Genomic DNA, 24,148 nt, shown 5'->3' on the forward strand with positions numbered 1-24,148 from the left:
AAAAAATAATTTAATCTTCACAAAAGATCTGTGGAAAAGAGATACTTCCTTTATTTTATACATGAGCAAATAGAGGCTCCATCAATGACTCTGTCATGATATCTTTAACAACAAACGGCAGAACTGGGATCTTTTGGGGCCCTCAGCGTATCAGTCCCTAAGCCTCTATGGCCCAGGGCACTTGACACACTGCCTCTACCCTGACTGCAAACAGGGGCCGGGCCTGGTCCTAGTCCCAGGCGTTCAGAGCAGGACCAGAGGCCAACAGAAGCACAGTACATGCTTATTGAAGTGAACTTAGACTTGAATGGGGCCTAGAAAGGTGGTGGTGGGTGTGGGGCTTAATTCTCCTGTTTTGTGACTGGCCCACTGCCCAGGTGCTTGATGATACCCAAGAGTGTGCTCTGGGAGTGCTGGAGTTCCCCCTGTGCCAGATCCTCCCCTACACAGACCTCACCCTCGAGCAGCGCTTCCAGCTGGACCACTCAGGCCTAGACAGCCTCATCTCCATGAGGCTGGTGCTTCGGGTAAATGCCTCCTTTGGTTCCCCAGGGTGGGTGAGGGGTGGAGCTCTGGCCATGGAACAAAGTGGGCTCTCCCAGCGCTAAGTACCTGCTCTGTGCTGAGAAGCAGTTAGGAAATAGGTTCATATTTTTCATCAACTTTGGAATATTGTCAGCCATTATCACTTCAGATACTGCCTCTCCCATTCTTTTAATCCTTCCTTCTAGAACTCCTACACTGGACCTTCTCACCATCTCCTGTCTCCACCTGACCTCACTTTCATATTTTCTATTTCTTTATCTCTTGGTGCTACATTTCTGATTTCCTCAGATCTGTCTTCTAGACTAATTCTTTACCTATTCATGGTTTTTATTTCAAAAGCTATTTTTTTTTCAAAAGCTATTTTTATTTCCAATTTTATCTTTTCCAAATCCAGTTTTTTCACTGTATTTTACTATCATGTTTCTAGTCTATCTTTAATCATCTGAAAATACCTATGTGTTGTGTGAATTCTATTATCTGAAGATCTCGAGAGTTAGATTTTGATGTTTGTTGTATCTGTTGATGCTTTTTCAGGGTGACTCATTTCTATGTTTGGTAACTTGAGTTGCAAACATATGTTGAGTTTGCTTGCTTCCAGGGAGGTTCTGTTTTGCCATAACCAAGCACTTGGGGGCATTACAAACTAGGGTCCATTCTTATGTTAATTTTTAAATTTTAGGTTTCAAGATTCCACAAGTATAAATATGAACCAAAATTCATATAAGATAGTCCTGTAAGGAGCCATATTCCCAGAAAAGTCTTCAGGTCCCCCAGGAGAGTACAGGTGGAAACAGCCCTATTTCTTAGCAGTCTTTCCTGGAAGGGGAGGGAGGGGTGGGTTTGGAATGTTTATCCTAGATTACTATTTTCCCTAAAGAGACCCTACCTACCTTCATGGTTCCTACTCCCAGCCTTACATTGTTGACCTGAGGCCTCTTCTCCTTACTGCTTGAATTTTTCAAGGTTGATAAATGACCCGAAGAAAGCTTAGCCTTTATTTTTCAGTAATCCTAGGAGTTTTAGTTTTTTGTAAATTTGGCTATGTATTTACAAGGTGTTTCATTTTATTAGGCATTCCTAATGAGGCTTTTTAGAATATTGACCACCACCGTGCTAGAAATGGAAGTCCCTAGAAATGGCCTTAATGACTGAGGGAGGAGAAACATTATGGCCAAGGTTTGAAACTTTGGGGGTAGGATCACAGGGGTGTGTGTGGACAGGAAACACATTTTAGGGAAAGCAATGGTGAATAGGGTAACAGCTGGAAAGGACCCTACCTGGAAGGCAGTGTGTGATATATGTGAAGGGTAAGAGGAGTGCAGGAGTGGAGGTGTAGATCTGGGAGTTAGCTGCATGGAAGGACCGTACATGCTGTAAGAATGAGTCAGGTCTGGGACGCCTGGGTGGCTCAGTGGTTGAGCTTTGGCTCAGGGCGTAATCCTGGATTCCCAGGTTCGAGTCCCACATCGGGCTTCTTGCATGGACAAGGAGCCCACTTCTCCCTCTTCCTATGTCTCTGCCTCTCTCTCTGTCTCTCGTGAATAAATAAAAATAAAATCTTAAAAAAAAAAAAAAGTCAGGTCTCCGCTAGCCAATGTGAGTGGAGGCAGGACTGAATCCTCATGAAGACTCACTAGTGAGACAGTAGTGAGGGAAAAAGAGAATAATTGGTTATAAGGACCCAAGGGTGGACAGAGGTTAATGAAGATATGGTCTGGGGGGAGAAATCCATTGAGATGGGCAGTCAGGAAGGAACCATTTCCCAGAGGTTAAGATGAGAGCAGAGGAGGAGAAAGTGGATGTGGGGGGCCCCAGCCCATAACCCTGTCATCTGCTTGCAGTTCCTGCGCGTGGAAGAACGAGAGATGGGGAGCCCATACACAGGACCTGAAGCCCTAAAGAAAGGTCCTCTGTTCATTAAGAAGGTGGACACCAACCAGAACCCCAAAGCCCCAACCCAGGGAGAGTGCCCTGCAAATTTGCCATGCCCCCCAGATCCTGCTTCTGATACCAAAGAAGCCTCCAAGAGCACCACGACAACCACCAGTGCCACTATTGTTGCCACCGAGCCCACACCCCAAGACACAGGCCCAGAGCCCAAAGGCAAGGACAGTGCCAGAGGGTTCTGTGAGCCCATGGGGAAGAAGAAGAGTTCGGCCACCATCTTCCTGACTGTCCCAGGCCCCCACTCTCCAGGGCCCATCAAGTCACCCAGACCCATGAAATGCCCTGCCTCCCCACTCGCATGGCCGCCCAAGAGGCTAGCTCCCAGCATGTCCTCGCTCAACTCCCTGGCCTCCTCCTGCTTTGATCTGACAGAGATCAGCTTCAACATTGAGTACGCACCTCTGCTTAATCGGGTTAAAGTGACCTGTGTGAAAAAATCCATTCCTGGATGGAAATGTAGATATGAACTCACTTTCCTGTACAAGTTCTGCTCTTTCACAAAGTGGCTTCATGAGAGGCAGCGTGGTATATGCTAGAAACAAAGAGCAAGGGGGAGAGAAAGCAAACGCATTCCAGTTGTAAAACAGGTGCTGGGCTTTGGATATTAAGGTTCCTTCCCACAGAGACATTTCCTGAATTCTCAAGTGTACTGGGATGATATGGAAAGCTTAGAATGTAGAAATAGGTCATCAATGACTGCCGTTTATTGTTAACTGTGAGCTTAACATGTTATTTAACTCCATCTTCACAATTACCCTATGATATCATAAAGGTCAAGTAACTCAGCCAAGGTCCCACAGGAAGTCATGGTATAAAGAGATCCCACTCCAGGGTTCATGTTCTTCCTACCGTGAAGTAGGATAATTAGCATGTGAATGGATGGGACTGACTTCTGACAGAAAGGACCTTACTGAGAATTATTAACCTACATGGCTCTATGTTCCTAAAGCAGGACATGCTTCTGTCTTAGGGTCTGGGGGAGAAGCCAACAGCTATAATGGCAGGGAAGTGACAAGTTCTTTCTTTACAGAGGCGGGGATCTCAGGCAGTGGAGGCTGGGTGAGATTCAGCTCACAGTGCGTTATGTGTGTCTGCGGCGCTGCCTCAGTGTGCTCATCAATGGCTGCAGGTAATGGGGTGCTGGGCCAGGGAAATGCTCCACTGGGAGCATCAGGTGAACAAAAGAGTGGAGTTGCCTGAAGTAATGGTAGGGATGGGTGTCCCTGAGACAAATAATACACTAGGAAGAACTGAGGTTTGAAGGCTGCATGGTATGAATGACAAGGTCCTCAATGATGCCGAGGACTCCAGAGCCAAGGGCTTTGTTTAAATAGCCACTGCAAAAACTGGGGTGACTTGGAGCCAGTACCTTTTCTTAAGTAGGAATCTCCAACTTCCTTTAGATGGGAAGTACTTGCTCTACTCCAGACTTTAAAAAACACATGTTTTCAAAATTCTGCATTGATGTTTTGTTCTGTTTTTCTGCAGACTTTTGCTTTTTGGTCATTTAGACTACAAGGCATTTTTTCCTCAAAGCCATCTAAAGCTTAATGGCTAGTACAGCCTTTTCCAAGAGTCCTTTCAGTGTTTCTAAACTTTCTTCTTTAATGTCTTTGAAACCACATCAGAAACCTGACACCCTGTACCAGCAGTGGAGCTGATCCCTATGTCCGCATCTACTTGTTACCAGAAAGGAGGTGGGCAAGTCGTAAGAAGACCTCAGTAAAACGGAAGACCCTGGAACCCCTGTTTGATGAGACGTAAGTGAACAAACTGCCCTGCCTAGAGTGTCTTCTTATGGAGTCAACTATTTGCCGAGTGCCTGTTGTGTGCCTGGAAAGCCTGCTAGATGCTGGGAAGGGCTAGGTCTGTGGGCCTCAGGATAACATAGTCTATGTCTTCATGAAATTTTTATAGGTTAGTGGGAAAAAAGGACTGCCAAGGCAGTTTAGCAAAACAGCTATCAACTTTTCTTGCCCATAGAGGCTAAAATGTTCCTGATCTGTACTTTTCCCCTTTAAATGAAATCTTTTTTATAGTAAAAGGACTTAAATCTGGTCAAATATGTTTTCTTTGAATGTTTTAAAGTAGCAGTTAAAAACAAACATACCTTAAATCCAGAGACCTAAAATTTTCTCTAAAGCTCCAAGCTCTTTAGCCTGTCTTCCCTTCTGCAACAAAGCATAGGTGGCAAGTGAAATAGATATCCTCCCTTGACTTGCCCACTCATATCTTTGGGTACAAGACTGGTAGATTCTAATCACATTTCCTGTTCTTGATGGGCCTGGTATGGCAAGTCTTAGGTGAAATATTCTGTACCTTGAAGTCAACTTGAAGTCAAGAAATCAAAATCTCATCATTGCCTTCTTCTGCTTCAGAATCCTACCAAAAGACATTTCTAACCAGCCTGGGAAGATAATATATTTGATGATTTTTATTTCCTCTTATCTTGGTCAATAATAACGCATTTTAAAAGAGTTGCACTGAGTCCTCTTTGGGCCATGTCTAAGAACTAATATGTTCCTTCAAGAGCTTCAAGAGTTCCTTCGAGAAAGGGTATGGAAGAGAGAGAATCTATTTACTATTTATTGAACACTTTATGCCAGGCACCATCCTAAAATGAAAGACTTTACGCTCAAAGATAAAAGGATTTCCAAATTGCTATGTGGGAACACAGGAGGTAGAGGTTTGACACTTGGCTTTTGTGACAAACCTGATCTGTTAGCAATTCTCTCTCAAATTTTAACAGTAATATATGGTTGGGTTATCTGGAGGGCAGACTTGGCAACTTCCACCCTAACAATAAACCTAGAAATAAGGAGACAGAAACCTCTTGTGAGTCATACTAAGACATGTTGTAATTAAAATGTCAAAAGTTGAAGGGAGAATCTTAAAAACAGCAAGAGAAAAACTTGTTACATATAAGGGAACCCTTTAGATAGCAGAGTTTTCAGCAGAAACTTGGCAGGCCAGAAGGGACTGGCATGATATAGTCAAAGTACTGAAAGAAAAAACTTCTAAACGAGAATACTTTACCTGGCAAAGTTGTCACTAAGAATTGGAGAGAGAAAAAAAAAAAAAAAAGAATTGGAGAGAGAGAAGTTATTACCACTGGACTGGCCTTAAAAGAATTATGAAAGGGACTTTGTAAGCTGAAAAGAAAGATTGCTAATTAGTAGCAAGAATACATGTAAAGGCATAAGTCTCACTGGTAAATATATAGTAAAGGTAGTAGATTAATTACATATAAAGCTAGTTAGAAGGTTAAAAAAAACTACTAAAGATAACTATCACCACAGTAACTAATTAAGGTATATAAAAAAAGATATAAAATGTGGTAGGGGCAGGAGTAAAATATAGAGCCTTAGAATGCTTTCAAACTTAAGATATTATCAACTTAAAGTAGACTGTTCAATATAAGCCTCAGTGTAACCTATAGTAGGTAGGTACACAAAATGTAAAAAGAAAGTAATCTAAGCACACCACTAAGCAAAGTCATAACACGACAATGGAAGAAAGCAAAAGAAGAAAGGAATAGAGAGGGACCACAAAACAGCCAGAAAACAACAAAATGGCATTAAGTACTATTAATATAAACTATCAAAGTTACTTTAAATATAAATTGACTAAATTCTCCATTCAAAAGACACAGAGTGGCTGAAAGGATAAAAAACATAAACAAAAACAAGATCCATCTATGTGTGGTCTATAAGAGACTCATTAGGCAAAGTGTAACTCATTTCATACACAAACTGATAATAAAGGGATGGAAAAATATATTCTAAGCAGATGGAAACTAAAAAGAAAACTGGGGTAGCTATACTTCTATCAGACAAAATAGACTTGAAAACAAAGACTGTAATAAGAGACAAAGATGGGAATTATATAATGATAAAGAAGTCAATTTAATAAGAGGATATACCATTTACAAATATTTCTGCATCCAACATAGGAGCAGCTAAATATAGAAATCAGATATTAACAGACCTAAAGGAAAAAAATAGCAATACAGCAACAACAGCAATACAATTCTAGGAGGGGACTTTAATACCCCACTTAGATCAATGATAGATCATCCAGACAATAAATAAGGAAGTATCAACTTTAAATGACATGTTAGACCACATGGATTTAACAGATAGATACAGAACATTTCATCCAAAAGCAGGATATATAGAATATGTTCTTTTCAAGTGCACATGGGACATTCTCCTAGATAGATCATATGTAGATCACAAAACAAGTGTTAATAAACTTAAGAAAACTGAAATTATATCAAGTATCTTCTCTGACCATAATGGTATGAAACTAGGAATCAAGTACAAGAAGTAAAATAGAAAATTTACAAGTATGTAAAGATTAAACACCATGCTACTGAACAACCAGCAGGTCAAGAAGAAATCAAAAATATCTTCAGACAAATGGGAAGTACAACTTGCCAAATTTGTGGAATGCAGCAAAAGCAGTTCTAAGAGGGAAGTTCACAGCAATAAATACTTATGTCAGTAAACAATAAAAATCTCAACCTCAGTTTACACCTCAAGGAACTATAAAAAGAATGAAGAAAGCCCAAAGTTAACAGAAGAAAGGAAATAAAGAACAGAGCAGAAATAAATTATAGAAAAAGAGACTAAGACAATAGATAAGATCAATGAAACTAAGAGTAGGTTCTTTGAAAAGATAAAATTAACAAGCCTTAGGCTAGACGCATCAAGAAAAAACAAAATCAGAAAGGAAAGAGGAGATATTATAACTAATACCACAGAAGTACAAAGGATCGTGAGAGTGTAATGAACAGTTATACACTAACAAATTTGACAAGCTAGAAGAAATGGGTAAAGTCCTGGAAACATACAACCAAGACTGAATAATGAATAGAAAATCTGAACAGGACTGAATCAGTAATCAAAAATCTCCCAACAAAAAGTCCAGGACCAGATGGCTTCACTGGTGAATTATATCAAACACTCAGAGAATACCAATCCCTTTCAAACTCTTTGAAAAAACAGGAGAGGGAACACTTCCAAACTCATTATACAAGGCCAGCATTACCAAAACCAAATAAGGAGACAAGAAAAAATTACAGACCATGTATGAACATAGATGCAAAAATCCTCAACAAAAGATTAGAAACCTGAATTCAATAATATATTAAAAGGATCATACATCATTATTAAGTGGGGATCTCAGGATGCAAGGATTAAACATCCATCTGCATATCAATGTGAAACATCAAATTAACAAAAATCATGTTCATCTCAATGGATGCAGATAACACATGTGATAAAATTCAACATCCATTTATGATAAAACTATCAACAAAATGAGTATAGAGGGACTGTACCTCAGCATAATAAAGGCCATAAGTGAAGCCCACAGCTAACATCATACTCAGACAAGGATGCCTACTCTTACCACTTTTCGTGTACTGGAAGTCCTAATTAGAGCAATTAAGCAAGAAAAAACAAAAGGCATCCAAATTGAAAAGGAAGAAGTAAAGTGTCATTGTTTGTAGATGACATGACATAGAAAACCCTAAAGACTCCACCCATAAACTCTTAGAACTAATCAGCAAGTTCAGTAAAGCTTCAAGATTCGAAATCAATATACAAACACCTGTTGCATTTCTGAACACTAACAATGAATTATTAGAGAAATTAGAAAACAATCCCATTTATGGTAGCATCAAAGAATATAATACCTAGGAATAAGTTTAACCATGAAGGTGAAAGATCTGTATGTTGAAAGCTATAAGACATTAATGAGAAAAATTAAAAACACAAATAAATGGAAAGATAGTTCCTGTTCATGGAATGGAAGAATTAATGTTGTTTAAATGTCCATACTCCCAAAGCAATATACAGATTTAATGCAATCTTTTCAAAATTCCAATGGGATTTTCACAGAAAGAGAATAAATCCTAAAATTTGTATAGAACAACAAAAAACCCAAAGCAATCTTGAGAACAAAACTGTAGGCATTATACTAATTGATTTCAAACTCTTACAAATCTATAGTAATCAAAGCAGTATGGTTTTGGCATAAAAACAGACACAAAGATCAATGGAACAAGATAGTTCATAAATAAACCCACACGTATATTATGGTCAATTAATTTATGACAATAGTCAGTATGACAACTTATACAATGGGGAAAGGACTGTTTCTTCAATACACGGTGCTGGAAAAACTGGACAGCCACATTTAAATGAATAAAACTGGACCACGATCTTACATTATACACAATAATAAACTCAATATGGATTAGAGGCTTGAATGTCTGAAACCATAAAACTCCTAGAAAAAAATATAGGCAATAAGCTCGACATTGAACTTAGTGATAATTTTTTGAATTTGACACCAAAAGCAAAGGCAACAAAAACAAAAATAAGTGCAAACTCCCTCAAGCTAAAAAGTTTCTGCAAAGGAAACTGCCCAACAAAATTAAGAGGCTACCTACAGAGTGGGAGGAAATTTCTGATAAGTGGTTAATATTCAAAATATCCAAAGAATTTAAACAATTCAAAAAACGTCTAAAGATAGAGAACCTAAACAGACATTTTCCCAAAGACATACAGATGGCCAATAGACACATGAAAAGGTGCTCAATATCACTAATCAACAGAGAAATGCAAATCAAAACCACAATGAGATATCACCTCATACCTGTTAGAATGACTATTACCAAGTGTTGGTGAAGATACGGAGAAAGGGAACACTTGTGCACTGTTGGTGGGAATGTAAATTGTTGCAGGCATTATGGAAAACAGTATGGAGTTTCATCAAAAAATTAAAAATAGAATTATCATATCATCCAGCAACTCCATCTCTGGGTATTTATCCAAGGAAAGTGAAAACACTAATTCAGAAACACATACATACTCCCATGCTCACTACAACTTTATTTACAATAGCCAAGAAATGAAAGCAACCTAAGCGTCCACTGATGGATGAATGAAGAAAATGTGGCATACATACAATGGAATATTGTTCAGCCCTAAAAATTAATGAAATCTTGCCATTTGCAAAAACATGGATGGACCTTTAGGGTATTATGCTAAGTGAAATAAGTCAGAAAAATATTCTTACTGTATAATCTTATTTATATGTGGAATCTAAAAAGAAACAAAAAAACCCATAAAAGCAAAAAAAAAACAAAAACAAAACAAAACAACACCAAAAACCCAAAAGATGCCAAGCTTGTGGATAAAAAGAAGAGATTGGTGGCTGGGAGGGGTGGAGGTAGGTAAAGGGAGTCAAATGGAACAAATTTCCACTTATAAAATGAAGTCATGGGGATATAATGCACAGCATGGTGACCATATTTAATACTAGATTACATATTTGGAAGTAGCTAGGAGAGTGGATCTTGAAAGTTCTCATCACAAGAAAAAAAGGTTTGTAACTATGTATAGTGATAGATGTTGACTTATGGTGATCATTTTGCAATATATACAAAAATCCGATCTTTGCTATACACCTGAAACTAATGTTCCCTTACGTCCAAAAAAAAAACAAAACAAAAACAAAACTAGAAGTAAGGATTCCAGTGGCCTCTTGTGAGTACACAACAAAGCTATAGACTAAGATTCCTCCGCCTTACTCCAAAGGCAGAAGAGGGAAGGGCCACTATTTTCTATGAAGTTCCAATATACCTTAATATTCAGCATCCTTGTCCTTAGCTGGTCAGAAACAACAAAAGAGACAGGGATTAAGGCGGTTTTATAAGCAAGCACTGTTGAGAGTGAGAAGGGGTAGTTGAAAGAGAGGGAGACAGGGTAGGCTCAGAGAAAGAAACCCCAAAGCATAGTAGTTCAAGGCACTTCACAGAGAGACAAACAGCCTCTTGATATTTCCAGGGCTTGTGATTAGCATAGGACAGTGGTTACCTGTAATAACAATGCATTGAATATCTGCTATGAGCCAACATTGTTTTAGATGGTCCCCTCAATAGTCTATATCTGTTTTAAAAGTAGAAAAATGGATCAAACACTTCAGATTTTCAACAAAAATGATTAAAATATGTAAATCTCGAAAAACTTACTTTCTGACTTTTTGCATTTAAAGATTTGAATTTTTTGTTCCCATGGAAGAAGTAAAGAAGAGGTCACTAGATGTTGCAGTGAAAAACAGTAGGCCACTTGGCTCACATAGAAGGAAGGAACTAGGAAAAGTAAGTACAAGAGGGACTCTTGGTGAGTTCATTGGTGGAACACCTTGCAGAAATTCTGATGGGATCATCTGGCTGTTATCAGAACTGGCTTCAAGGACGGTAGATCCTCATTGGGAGGTTTTGTGTGTGTATCTTTTTAATATTGTTGAAAGTAAAATAGATGTGTAAATTAATGTGATGAACACTGTTTTAACAAACTGGAAAATCTATCCAAATTCATCATTGCACAAGTATCTGAACATCTATTAAGTATTGTTTTGATAAATACAACACTGTGTGAAGCTTGGGTCTTATTATGCCAAGATTTTTGTGGCGATGGGATTTTACTTAAAGTGAAAGTAGAGAAAATATAATCTTCAGGAAGATGCCAAGGAGAGACAAAAAAGAATATTTGTACAATACTTTGCAGTTGTATTTTTTTTTAATTTTTATTTATTTATGATAGTCACAGAGAGAGAGGCAGAGACATAGGAGAGGGAGAAGCAGGCTCCATGCACCGGGAGCCCGATGTGGGATTCGATCCCGGGTCTCCAGGATTGCCCCCTGGGCCAAAGGCAGGCGCCAAACCGCTGCGCCACCCAGGGATCCCCTGCAGTTGTATTTTAATAAACACCTTCTTATAATCATTTTAAGAGCCCACTTCTATGATGTAAGTGGCATTATTCCCATTTCTATAGTTGAGGTAACTGTGGTGTCTTGCTTAAAATTACTAATCTGTTCACAAGTAAAGGCAAGTCTATTTTCACTTTCAGTAACATTTTTAAATTCTGAGGTTTAACTCCAAAGAGCAGTTTACCTTTCCCCAAGTACACTGAGGTCAATGTCTATACTGTCCTTTTGGAGAGCTTCTGTGTTGAGAGCTAAAAGAATAAGAGCCCCTGATCAAAACTGAAACCTAAGGGGGCCCTTTTTATGATTCATTCCGTTTGTCCCAGTATGTTTCCATTTTTTGGAAAGAAACTGATTTTTTGTGTTTGTTTAGGTACTGATTGACTTATCAAAAGAGGATCTAATTAAGGGCTTCTCACGATGGTAAGTGAGCCCTTTCATTTTATTCCATTAATCTGGTACTCAAGACATTGTCTCAGACAGTTGCACATAATCTTTCTCTAAAACTTTTCCTTTTTCAGTACACGTCAGCTTCATTGCTTATCAAGGAGGGAGACACATTATCACCTGTACCTAAGGCTTCTAACAGACCTAAGCTCTAGCCTTAATCCTGGCTGGTTGACTTAGAGAGATGGGCTCTCCCAGTACCACAGAGGCCTGGGGACTGGGAGACAAGGCTGGTTAGACAAGGCTGCTTGTCCTGATGCTGCCACCACAACATACTCTCAATACTAACACAAGTCCAAAACCAACTGTCTTACAGGTATGAGCTGACTCCAGATGGACAGCCCAGAAGTTGATGAGCACCCTTCCACCTTTATATTAAGATGTGTACATATGTATATTTTGTAATTTAAGTCAGAACAGCCATTTGAAAATATATACATACATTTTTGTGTGAAATTTAAATATATGACTGGATAGTATTAGGAAGAGGTAAACATATATAAAAGCAAGTACTACTCTCTCTTGGTTGGATTTAATTGTTCAAATCCAGAAAGAAATGGGGTATTTATGCCTAATAAATTATTGGAACCTCGGGGGTGATTTTTTTTGGTAGGTAATTACATACCATATAATTTGGGATTAGCCCAAATATATATGTCAAAAGTGTCCTATTCTCAGACATAAGGGGTGAAGGGGGTCTGTTTCTGGAGTGGCTACCAATATTCCTGGGAAGTAACCAACCAAGGGAAGGGGGTTTAAGTAGGTTTTCTACGTGTTTGGAAGAGGAAGGATAGGTTTTTGCTTGTTTGCCATCTTAACCAGAAGTAGTTTTAGGGTTGCTAATATTCGGGTTGTGGTACATGATGCATTCCCTTATACATCTCTGATGCTTTACCATTTTCAGGGTACATGTATTTAGTGAATATTCTAGTGCCATTGTGAGTAGCAGGACAGGCATGAGTTGTCCTAATTTTGTTATGAGAACTTGTCACTCAAAATTGAAATCTTAGCAGAAACAAATTTTGTTACACATCTACCACGTACTTGGCATAGTAACTTAGTTCAACTGGATGGAGAGTAAACAAACATTAAATACCAAACACAATACTTTAAACATGGCTGATTAAGAAGTAACACAGGTAAATCTCCTGGTGATGGTCTAAAGAGGAAGTCTAAAGCAGTGTATAGGGGTTGAAGGGGAGTTTAAGTGTTGATAGGAAACATAATTTGAGCATATACTAGACAGAGGGCAAGGCTTGTGTAAGGGACAAAAAGCCTGAAAAGTTTTGTACCAAAAACCACTGTGGGTGCCAATGAGGACAAGGAACTGGTTGTCAACGATCAGTGGAAGCAGTCAGCTAATCTGTCCTACAGGAATATGGGGTCTAAGGTTACATACAATTGATTTAGTATAGAGACCTCCAAACTTTGAAATGAATGTGAAAATAGGTTTAGAACCTATAATCATGTGAAGCCCAAGTAACCACAAAACTGGCCCTTAGTGTTGCCATGCCCATCCAGGCCACATGTGGGTCCACTGCAGCAGATAATTCCCACTAAAAGAAGTTCACTGGCAAAAAATTATAAAATACAATTGGAATTTTCAAATTATGAAACACACAAGGACATCAAACAGAAAAATGGCATGAGATGTATTTCAGCAAGAAAGTGGAACATCCACATGGGAAAGAATGGGGAACAAAGAAACCCACAAAATGATAACCTAAGTCTTGACTGCTTAAAAAATATAAACAAGCAAGCAACCAAAAATTTGTGCATAAACTGGATTCAAGGGGGATCCCTGGGTGGCTCAGCGGTTTGGCACCTGCCTTTGGCCCAGGGCGCGATCCTGGAGTCCCGGGATCAAGTCCCACGTCAGGCTTCCTGCATGGAGCCTGCTTCTCCCTCTGCCTGTGTCTCTGCCTCTCTCTCTCTCTGTCTATCATGAATAAATAAATAAATAAATCTTTAAAAAAAACCTGAATTCAAAAACACAGTGGCACTAAAATACCTGGTATTAATTAACATTTTAAAAAGGCCATGAGGCTGGTTCAGAGGAAAGTTGAAGTGTTTAGGTCACTATCTTACCTAGGAAACTAAAATTAGCTTTAGATTTTAAAAATAAATGATAAATTTGTGTTGGTTACTAGCTTATCACCTCTCAGCTCCAAATTAATCCATCTTTGCTGTGCTTTGATGATTCAGGGGACACCAGACTTGTCTCTTTGTCAGGGGGCTTGATGTTAGGCTTTGCCAATATAGGGCATTGGAGAAACACTGCAAGGCCAGAGAAGCAAGAAAAAGGGGCTTTTTCTTTGTTTCTATTGGTGTGCTGTTTTCCATGGCAGCTAGATATTCTTTGTCACCTAAGCACCCTCACAGTTTATCCGTGGCTCATGTCATTGGGCTCTACCACCATAATTATGGCCTTTAGGGTTCAGCATCTGGCAGCAAGTTGGGTTGTTTTGTTTCATTCTTTTTTTTTTTTTTTTTTTTAACACAAGTAGGCTTCCTCCTACGGCCGCCAAACCTCTCCTCAAAGTTTCCAATCTCAGCCTAGTTTAAAGGCATTTTTCTAAATTTCACAATTCTTTTCTTTACTCTCCTTTATCCCTGAGTGTAGTATCTGCTTTCTGCAGTTGCTATTCTGTACCTCTTAGAGTCCTCTTTTATCTTTTAGTAGTTAACTACCATTCACTAGTTAGCAATTCTTGTTTTAAGAATTGTTAACTACCATTCTTGTTAGCAGTTCTTCTGTTAGCTACCTATGTAACATGGTTTGCCTGCTGACTGGACCCTGACTGACAAAGTATGTATTTACAACTTTAAGATAATCAGTAAAATGGGGTAACAATAGAAAAATCAATAGAGCTGAACTTCTAAATCAGTAGTGGAGAAGAAAAGGTAGAGAAAAATCAACCCCCACAAAATAAAGGAAAAAAGCCCAGAAAAAAATGATAATTAGAAAAACCAAAAGATGGTCAAAAGACCTCTAAATATACTTATAATCACAATAAACCCACTACTAAAGCCTAGAATGTCAAATGGTGCTGGGAAAACTGGATAGCAACATGCTATCAAAATGAATGAAACTGGACCACTTTCTTATACCATACATAAAAGCAAATTCAAAATGGATTGAAAGTCTAATGTGAGACCTGAATCCATAAGAGTCCTGGAAGAAAATATAGGCAGTAATCTTTTTGTTACTAGACTTAGCAACATTATCCTAGATTTGTCTCTTCAGGCATGGGAAACAAAGGCAATTAAACTACTGGGAAGTACATCAAAATAAAATGCTTTTCATTTCGCTCTTGATTTTGGCTCAGGTCATGATTTCAGGATCCTGAGATCGAGCCCTGTGTCAGGCTCTGTACTCAGTGGGATTCTCTCTCTGTCTGCCCTCTTCTCTCCCTGTTCATGCTTCCCTTGCCCTTCTCTCTCTCAAAATAAATAAAATCTTTAAAAAAAATAAAATTAAAATAATAAATAAAAAGTTTTTGTATAGCAAAAGAAACTATGGACAAAAAAAAAAAAAAAAAAAAGAGGCAACCTACCGAATGGGAGAACATATTTGCAAATGACATATCTGATAAGGAGTTAATATCCAAAATATATAAAAACCAAAATATATAATACCAAACAACAAATAATCCAATTAAAAATGGGTAGAGGACCTGAATAGACATTTTTTCTGAAGAAGACATGCAGAAGGCTGCCAGACACATGAAAAGATGCTCAACATCGGGGCACCTGGCTGGCTCAGTCAGAAGAGCATGTGACTCTTGATCTCAGGGTCATGAGTTGGAGCCCTACTTGGGGAGAGATTACTTAAAAAAAAAAAAAAAAAAGATGCTCACTGTCATCAGTTATCAGGGAAATTCAAATCCAAACCATAAGGAGATATTATACCTGTCAGAATGGCTAGTATGAAAAAGAAATAATAAATGTTCGCAAGGATGTGGACAAAAGGGAACCCCTGTCCACTGATGATGAGAATGTAAATTGGTACAGCGAGATTCCTCAAAAAATTAAAAGTAGGAATACCCTGTGATACAATAAATCCACTACTGAGTATTTGCCCAAAGAAAATGAAAACACTAATTTGAAAAATATATGCCCATGTTTACTACAGCATTATTTACAATCATTAAAAGCAAAAAAAAAAAAAAAAAAAAAAAAAAAAAAAAAACCCAAGGGTCCACTGATAAGTGAGTAAAGAATATATGGTATATACAATATATATTACTCAGCCATAAAAACGGATGAGATTGTGCCATTTGAGACAACACGGATGGATGGACCTAAAGAGTATTATGCTAAGTCAAACAATTCACGCCAAGGGACATAAAAACCATATGATTTCACTTATATATGGAATCTCAAAAAACAAAACAAAGGAACAGACAAAAAAAGCAGAAACTGATCCATAAGTAGAGAGCAGGTGGTTGCCAGAGTACAGAGGTGTGGGAGGATGGGCAAAATGGGCAAAGGGGAGTAGAAGGTATAGGCTTCTAGTTAGGGAGTGTATATGTCACTGGGATGAAAGGTACAGCAGAGGAAATATAATTAATGGTATTGTAATAACACTGTATAGTGACAGAAGGCAGCTACACTTGTGGTGAGTATATAATGTATAATAATATATTATATATTATACATGTATAATAATACATAATGTATAATAATGACAGCATTGTTGTATCCGTACATACACCTGAAACTGGTAACACTCTATGCCAACTATACTTGCATTAAAAAAAAAAAAAGACCCCAGGTGTATTAGACTCAATGTGATAAGGCAAAACTATACGGCTATAAGATAACATAGAATAATTTTACAACAATGACTAGGTAAAAATTTCATAAGACACACAGAGCACTAAACTATAAAGGTAAAAACCATACATCTCTAAACTAAAATTCTTCAGTTCATAAGAAGAAACTAGAGTTGACCTTTGAGCAACACGAGTTTTGATTGCATGGGTCCACTTACATGCGGATTATTTTTCTTATAAATACAGTACAATACTACAAATGTATTTTCTCTTACGATTTTAACATTTTTTTCTCTAGATTACTTTCTCATAAAAGTAGAGAATATATAACATATTAAATATGTGTTAAATGACTGCTTACATTATCAGTAAGGCTTCCTTCTGGTCAACAGGAAGCTATTAGTAGTTATGTTTTTGAGGAGTCAAAAGTAATACAGATTTGTGACTGCATGGGGGCAGGGTGGCACCCCCAACCCCCATGCTGTTCAAGGTCAACTGTATAGGAAAATGGAAAGAAGACAGAGAATAGTAAAAAAACATTTCCTACACATGTAACTGTCAAATGGCTTATGTCCAAAATACATAACTCTTACAAATCAATATAAAAAGACACGTAGTCCAATTGTAAAATGAACAAAGCACTTCAAAAAAGAAATACAAATGGCCAACAAAGGAAAAGATGCTTAACTTCATTAGTAATCACAGAAATAAACATTACAACCACAATAACAACTCTATACACTACAATGGCAAAAATTAAAAATCTGATTTACCAATAATTGGTCAGGATGTGGAAAAGGGGGAACCCTCATACACTGATGGTGGGATATTACCTCTAACTCTACAGCATACAACCTCTGTGGTAGTATATGTATTTTCTTTCCCAGGGCCCAGCAATTTTACTTCTTGGATATTGATTCTAGAAAACTTGTATACAAGTGTACAAGGATGCATATATAAGAATGTTCATAGCAGCAGTTCACAATAGCCAAGAACAAGAAACAGTCCAAATATCAATTGCCAGTAGAACAGACAAATGGATTGTGTAATATTCATAAAGGAATACTAGACAGCAATGAAAACAACCTGGACCAACAGACAACAACAGGGATCAATAGTATAAAAATAATATTGAATCAAGGAACAAATATTAAAAAGAATATGAGTCACCATTTTTATACAGTTCAAAAACAGGTAAAAATTATCCTGGTTTAGGTATACACAGAAGTGGCAAAATTATTTTTAAAAAAAATGGAAGAGACTAACAAATCAGGCTAATGGTTACCCCTTGGGGGAAGGGACATATGGGGATAGTGCATTTTGGAGGGCTGGTCATGTTCTGTTCTTTTTATTGTTGCAGGGCATTCACCATATAACCATTCATTATACTTGACATTTATAGTTTATACCATTCTTAGCATGTGTTATATTTTATAATAAAAAAGATAGTAAATAAATGAAAAAAAAGGAAAAGAAATATCCAACAACTATCAATTAAAAGAAAGGACAAAAATGCATTTAAGGTGAAATGCATGAGTAGCAACAGACCTATTAGTTGAGAAGCTATTATCAACTATGAATTTATAAGTACATGTAAATAGGCTTGAAATACATAAAACAAATTTGACAAATCCACAGAAAAATTTCAATATCTCTTATAAACTAACAAATCAACGAGACAAAAAATTGATAGAAATGAAGTAGATTTAAACAATTTAATAGCAGTATATGTCAAACAGAGATGAGGCTTTTTTTAAGTAATCTGTGGAACGTGTAAATTTCATCACATAAAAGTCACAAAGTCTCACAAATTCCAAAGACTTGATACCGAAAAAGGAAAAAAACAAACAAAACTGACTCTGACTACAATGCAATAAAATTAGAAAAAAATAACGAAAAGACAACCTAAGAAACCCTACATATTTTCAGACTCAATACTTCAAAACTTCCACTTTTAACCAGCATGGAGTAACGGAAACCAAATTTACCTTTCCACCTGTACCAACCAGAATCAAAACAAAAGACAAAATATATGAAATGGTTTTCAAAAAACTGGATATCCGGTATATGTCCATACAAAGCCCTGATCATTAATGTTTATGACAGTTTTATTTGTAGTAGTCAAAAACTTAAAAGACCTAAAATTTCCATCAATAAATGAATGGATACACAAATTGCAGTATACTCATACAATGGAATACTACACAGCAATAAAAAGGAACTATTAATAAATGCAACAACATGCAAAAATCTCAAAATTATGCTGAGTGGAAGAGGCTTCACAAAAAAAGAACTTTTTAAAATCAATTGTATGATTCCATTTATGAGATCTCATAAAATGCAAACAAGTCTATAGTGACTTAGAACAGATCAGTTGTTGCTTAGGGGCAGAAGGGGCCTGGGTAGGATTACCAATGGCAAAGAGATAACTTTTGGAGAGATGAAGTATGTTTAGTATTTTGATTGTGGTAATGGTTTCATGGGTGTATATATGTATCGAAACTTATCAAATTGTATACTTTAAATATGTACAGCTTATTAGTCAATTATACATCAGTTAAAATATTAAAAAAGAGCTAAACAGTAATTGCAGTACCTTACTAATATTTTAAGTAGTTAAAACTGGATAAAAGTGGACCTGACAGAGGGAACCTACAGTTCTTCCTTCTAGTGGCACTGTCCTGCTCAGTGACCCTCCAAGAAAAGCTGAGGCCTCTGAGGAAGAGTTTGAAAATCTGTTTTAAGCTAAGAGCTAACGTCATTTTAAAATTAAATTCCTTCCTTTCAAATACTGTTAGATTCACAAACTGCCTCATAGCAATTTCTTGGAGTAATCTAATCAACTCAGAGTGCTTACATTATTGAATATCCAATTACTTTTTCTACTCATCTCTCAAAGACACAGATTCTTTCACAAATTGTGGGCTAGAATTTAAAAATGTAACTGCACCTTAACAAAACAAAGAGTTTTGAATCTAGAAAAAGCCTAAGCTTGCTATTTACAAAAGAGCAGTAAGGGAGGAGGGTGCAGTAACATTGGTCCCTTGAGAAAATCAGAGTGAATACTGAGAACAGAGAATAAGCAGAAGGCAGCAAGAAAAGTATTCTTATGTAAAATAAAATGCATCAAGGCTCAGCCTTGTAAGAAAATATAATTCACTATTTGTGCATAATATAAATAAATAAGTCACTGAGGACACTTATATTTGGAAATTCTTCACAAAAACTTTATTTAAGATTTCATGTCCTTATAAAAAGTATATTACATCAAGATTGCAAAAAGATACTTTTCTTAATGAGAGACTACTACCTACCCTGCTATAGTACCTCGTAATTCATTTCCTATCCTAACACAATGATAAAACATTTCTTCCTTCTTCCTTTTCTTCCTCCTGCTATGAAAGGGCAAGTGCCATGAGGGGTATCTTAACAGAATGTGCCATCTCCTGGCCCGGAAAGCAATAGGTTCCTATTGGCTGAATTTAAGAGAGCCATTGGCAATTCTTGTTCCCAGAATCAAAAAAGGTCACTAAATCCTCAACTTTAATGCAACATTTCTATTATTTGCAACTTCTCTTCCTGAGTTTCTGTTTTACTCACACACTATACTTTAAAACAATCTTAAACTTTAAGCACTCAAGAATTGCCTAAGGAATGATTAGAGGACTTAAATGTAATTTACCACTTTAGCTTACAACTGTTTTCTATATAGGAATCTCAAAGTGAATAAAAAATATAAATGGGAAGGACCAATACTAAGAAGGGGACGAATTCTGAGAGTAAATACATTTACAACCCTTGTCTCAAAGCAAGATCAATCCTACAAAATACTCATAATGTTAAGAATGCAATTTACACAGTAACAATGATTTGATTTGTTTTCAGTATGAAAGTATTTTTAATTTCTTTACTGCAGGTACAATGGCATCCAAGTCATCAATTTCTGTAACAGAAAAACAAGAATAAGGCAAGACTAGCTTTATCTAGTGATAGGCTCAGATGAAATGAGAATCTCTATGCAAGGGCAAACCTCAAATGCAAAGGCAACAACAACTAGCACTTCTATGCACATTAAATGTTTCTCCAGTGGTGGTGATGAGAGTGTCACTGATTCAGACCCAGATGCTTCACAGGGCATCTGTTCGTAAAGCTACCATATACCTACAAGTATCCTCTGACTCTGATATTAATCTCATCAGCAGTGTGCTCTTATTAAGAGATTCTACAGGCCACATCATGATATGTTATTACCTCTTTAAATCTATATAATTACATGGGTGAGTCTACATGGTGAAATCCTAGGTAAAAGCTGTCTCTCCTCTGGGTCCCCATCTGAGCACTTAATGATTTCTTCTCATGAACATAGTTCTCTCTCTTAGTTCTATTGGAAAAATTTCTCAATACTATAGTAGGATCATTTTTAGGGTAAAACATATCTACCTAATAAAAAGTGTGAGGCTTCTCAAAGTACAAATCTCAGATGCAATGTGTTGTAGAGCTTAGCCTGGTCCAGCTTACCAGATAAACTAGTTCATATTCTTCTCTGCCAGATTCTTTGTGAATTTGATTTCTCTTTCTAAAACTGTCTTCTTCCAACCACCCTGTTAAATTTACTGAAAGCTCTTGACCACTGGAAAAGCAAGGTCCTTTTTTCTCATTATCTAGGCTCAGCCTTACAAGCCCCAGTGGCACTTTCTTTAGATTCTTACCACTTTTTTCTATATTATTCTGCTAGGCCACTGTTTAGAAACTAATTTTCCTTTATATAAAACATGCTTCCTTAGATTTCACCTTTCTTCCTCCATGTTTAGCTGAATTTTGGTTGCTTTTCCTTTAACTTAAACATATAGCCTATGCTATTTAAGCTCCTGACTTCAGTCAGAATACTTGTCTAGATCCACTTACAAATTGTCAAGATATCAGAAAAAAATATAAGCAAATCTACAACAGAGAATTTGATTCACACCTTATATCATGAGGAGATCAAGTTATTCCCTGAACCCCATTCTGAAATCATACCTGTTTTCTAAAAAATTCGATATCTGCCTTATAAACGAACCCTGCAGAGAAGATTTTTGGCTGATTTGAGAATAATCTCTGCTAATCACACCACTTACAAAATAAAGTCCTTCTCCACTTCTGGTATTCAATACAACACTGTAGTTCTAGATGCTTAAAATGACATCTAGTAATAATAAAAATAGTTATGCTTGACAAACAGATTTCACTTTCCAATGTTAAGTGTCATTTGTAACTCCAGAATTTAAACTGTGACATAAATACAGAATTCATCTGCAGAGAGACATGGCTTCTAGGAGTAAATGATGCTGTATGAACCAAGCTGAGTGTCATAATATCCGGATGTTTCTATAGAAGGATTCTAAATAAGTGTTACCTGCACACCTATTAAAATATTTATTAATGATGAGAACTTCCCTATTTAACTGCTACCCCAAAGCAAGTAAAATCTTATTATTCTATGAAACTGATTTTATTGTCTTTAGGATACAAGGCAATACATTTCTACAATTTCAGGTCTCTTCTGTAACTTTTCAAATTACATTTTTCCTTGCTATGATATCTTTCAAACATATGAGCATGACTAAAGGTACATTCAGTCACTGTCTCCCTTGCTTCCATAGCATACACAAAACTTGCCACAAAACATCCTTTATGTTTACCAGGCTAGATATTCCAGTCAGATGCTTCTTTACATTTCATTTATTCATCTATCTTCTTACCAAATTTTAATTTACTTAGTCCCTTATCTTCTACTAAATCTTACCTCCTCTTCTAATTTTATTATTATTTTTAAATGTAAGCTCTCTTCCCAATGTGGAGCTTGAACTCACAACCCCAAGATCATGAGTTTCATGCTATACCCCACTGAGCCAGCCAGGCTCCCCTCCTTTTCTAATTTAATTTCCTATGTCAAAGAGGCATTCTTTTAAAACAAATTCTTTCAAATGAACTATATAGAAAAAAAAAATTCATCGGTGAATAAATCACCTTAAAAAGTGTTTTTAAAGTAAGATAAGTTACTTTTATAGCCATATATAATCATACTTAAAATAAGAGCCTTGGGTCTCTATTTTGCCTGATTCCGAAGGAAATTAGATTTTTTTTTCCCTTTAAGAGATAATACTAATAACAAAACCCTCAATCTGGCCAAGAATACAAATAAATCTCTTCCCTTATACAGATTTATGAATTTATCTTTCTTTCTACAGATATTCACTTTACATTACTTATCACCCGAGAAAGAAATTTAATTTGTATATTTAAAAAAAACCCACAGTAGGTAAGCTGTTAAAAAAAAAAAAAAAAAAAGGGAGGAAAAAAAACCCTAAAAAACTAAATACCTTCAAGATCATAAATTCTATGAAGATTTCTCATTAGGCATGACAGAGTCAGGGTTAAACTGGGCCTAGCCAGAGTAATGTCATTTCTCATTTTAAGGATATGTGCTTCTCTGTTTTGCACACCAACCTCAACCAACTCTAATTTTAAGTCAGGAGTGTGTTTCCAGAACTGTTAGTGGTTTTTAGACACTTCTACCAAAACACTATAGGTAAAAGTACTAATAAAGTGACTATGGAACACTCACCCCTCAAACCCCCTGACTTCTTAAAACTTGAAATTTAACCACTATCAACAATAATCTTACCTAAGATTTCAAGTAGATCATTAGTAAATGCCTGAAATGCTGGGAAAAATTCCTCATGTTCTTCCAATTTGTTGATAATGCTTTTAAAAAAAAATGCACAGTTTACACTGAATTTCCAACTTAAGGTTCTTGTATCTGATTGAAATAAAACATTTTCAAAATGGAAAATTTCCTGCTAATTTCAATATAAATTTAATAATCATTTACTGCAATCCTTCCTTTTTGAAGTCTTTGTTCATCTAATACCACTTTTCTAAAAAAAAAAAAAAAAACTTATTATCAGTCTAAATATGTGTTCCAAATTAATGTAACACTCCTAATGTGAAAGCTTTCCACTTAACTTGAGAATTTTTAAGAGACCTTGCTTTTTAACATTTTCTAAAAATTGTTTTTTATATCCCATATTCTATGAAACATTAAGAATAAGTATCAGTCATCTAAATGTGGGAAGGGAAAAAAGACAAATATATGTTCCTTTTAAAAGCATCAAGTATCAGAAAATTCATGTGTCAGATTAGGTAAGGATCTTTGTAGAAAACTTGCAGAATATATGAATAGGTGGTATATGTTATGTGCTCCTCTTCCCCTATGTTGCGTATAAAATTGAGGGTGGAGGGTGGAGGTGGAAGAGTTGCTTTAAGTATATCTATAATGTTTCCATATTTCAAAAGAATGTTTTTAGAGTTGACAAGCTTTAAAAAAAATCTTTAACATTTATCTTCTAATCAAATAATAAACATACTATTAGCAATTGTTAAGTGACCTATGGTAGTGTACTAAAAATAGGACTTGTTTATATAGTCTGAACACTAACATGAAGTTGCTAACAAGGTGTGAATTTCTCCACGTATAATTTTCCTTGGGAACAGGCTTATAGCAATAATGCTTGAGTTCTGACCCACCCTATGTAAACTTATAGGCCCTACAATCTATTTTTATCTTGAAAATGCATGGCATTCTCTCCATTGATAAGGTGTGAGA

The 24,148-nt window shown here is 36.6% G+C and overlaps 2 protein-coding genes across 8 annotated transcripts in view; one reads left to right on the top strand and one right to left on the bottom strand.

Moving 5' to 3' along the window:
* Positions 1–12,315, top strand: part of ESYT3 (extended synaptotagmin 3) — a 46,693-nt gene extending 34,378 nt beyond the window's left edge. The window contains exons 17-23 of one of the 2 annotated variants that reach the window (XM_038571013.1): positions 378–527; positions 2,388–2,884; positions 3,524–3,622; positions 4,122–4,253; positions 10,561–10,666; positions 11,649–11,698; positions 12,039–12,315. In XM_038571013.1, the coding sequence (XP_038426941.1) occupies positions 378–527; positions 2,388–2,884; positions 3,524–3,622; positions 4,122–4,253; positions 10,561–10,666; positions 11,649–11,698; positions 12,039–12,075 (1,071 nt within the window). In that variant the 3' untranslated portion in view covers positions 12,076–12,315. The other variant, XM_038571012.1, reaches the window with a different exon arrangement.
* Positions 30–24,148, bottom strand: part of CEP70 (centrosomal protein 70) — an 84,267-nt gene continuing 60,148 nt past the window's right edge. The window contains exons 15-18 of one of the 6 annotated variants that reach the window (XR_005377073.1): positions 23,168–23,247; positions 4,604–4,664; positions 2,893–3,025; positions 30–1,362 (exon numbers count right to left, since the gene is read on the bottom strand). Coding sequence is in view for 5 of the 6 variants with exons in the window: in XM_038571014.1 (XP_038426942.1) it covers positions 20,382–20,443; positions 23,168–23,247 (142 nt within the window). In the remaining variant the exon portion in view is untranslated. Of the gene's footprint in view, positions 3,026–4,603; positions 4,665–19,709; positions 20,444–23,167; positions 23,421–24,148 lie in introns of those variants that run through there. The other 5 variants (XM_038571015.1, XM_038571014.1, XM_038571018.1 and 2 more) reach the window with 5 other exon arrangements.

This window comes from Canis lupus, chromosome 23 (assembly GCF_011100685.1).
Source record: "Canis lupus familiaris isolate Mischka breed German Shepherd chromosome 23, alternate assembly UU_Cfam_GSD_1.0, whole genome shotgun sequence".
NCBI lineage: Eukaryota > Metazoa > Chordata > Mammalia > Carnivora > Canidae > Canis > Canis lupus.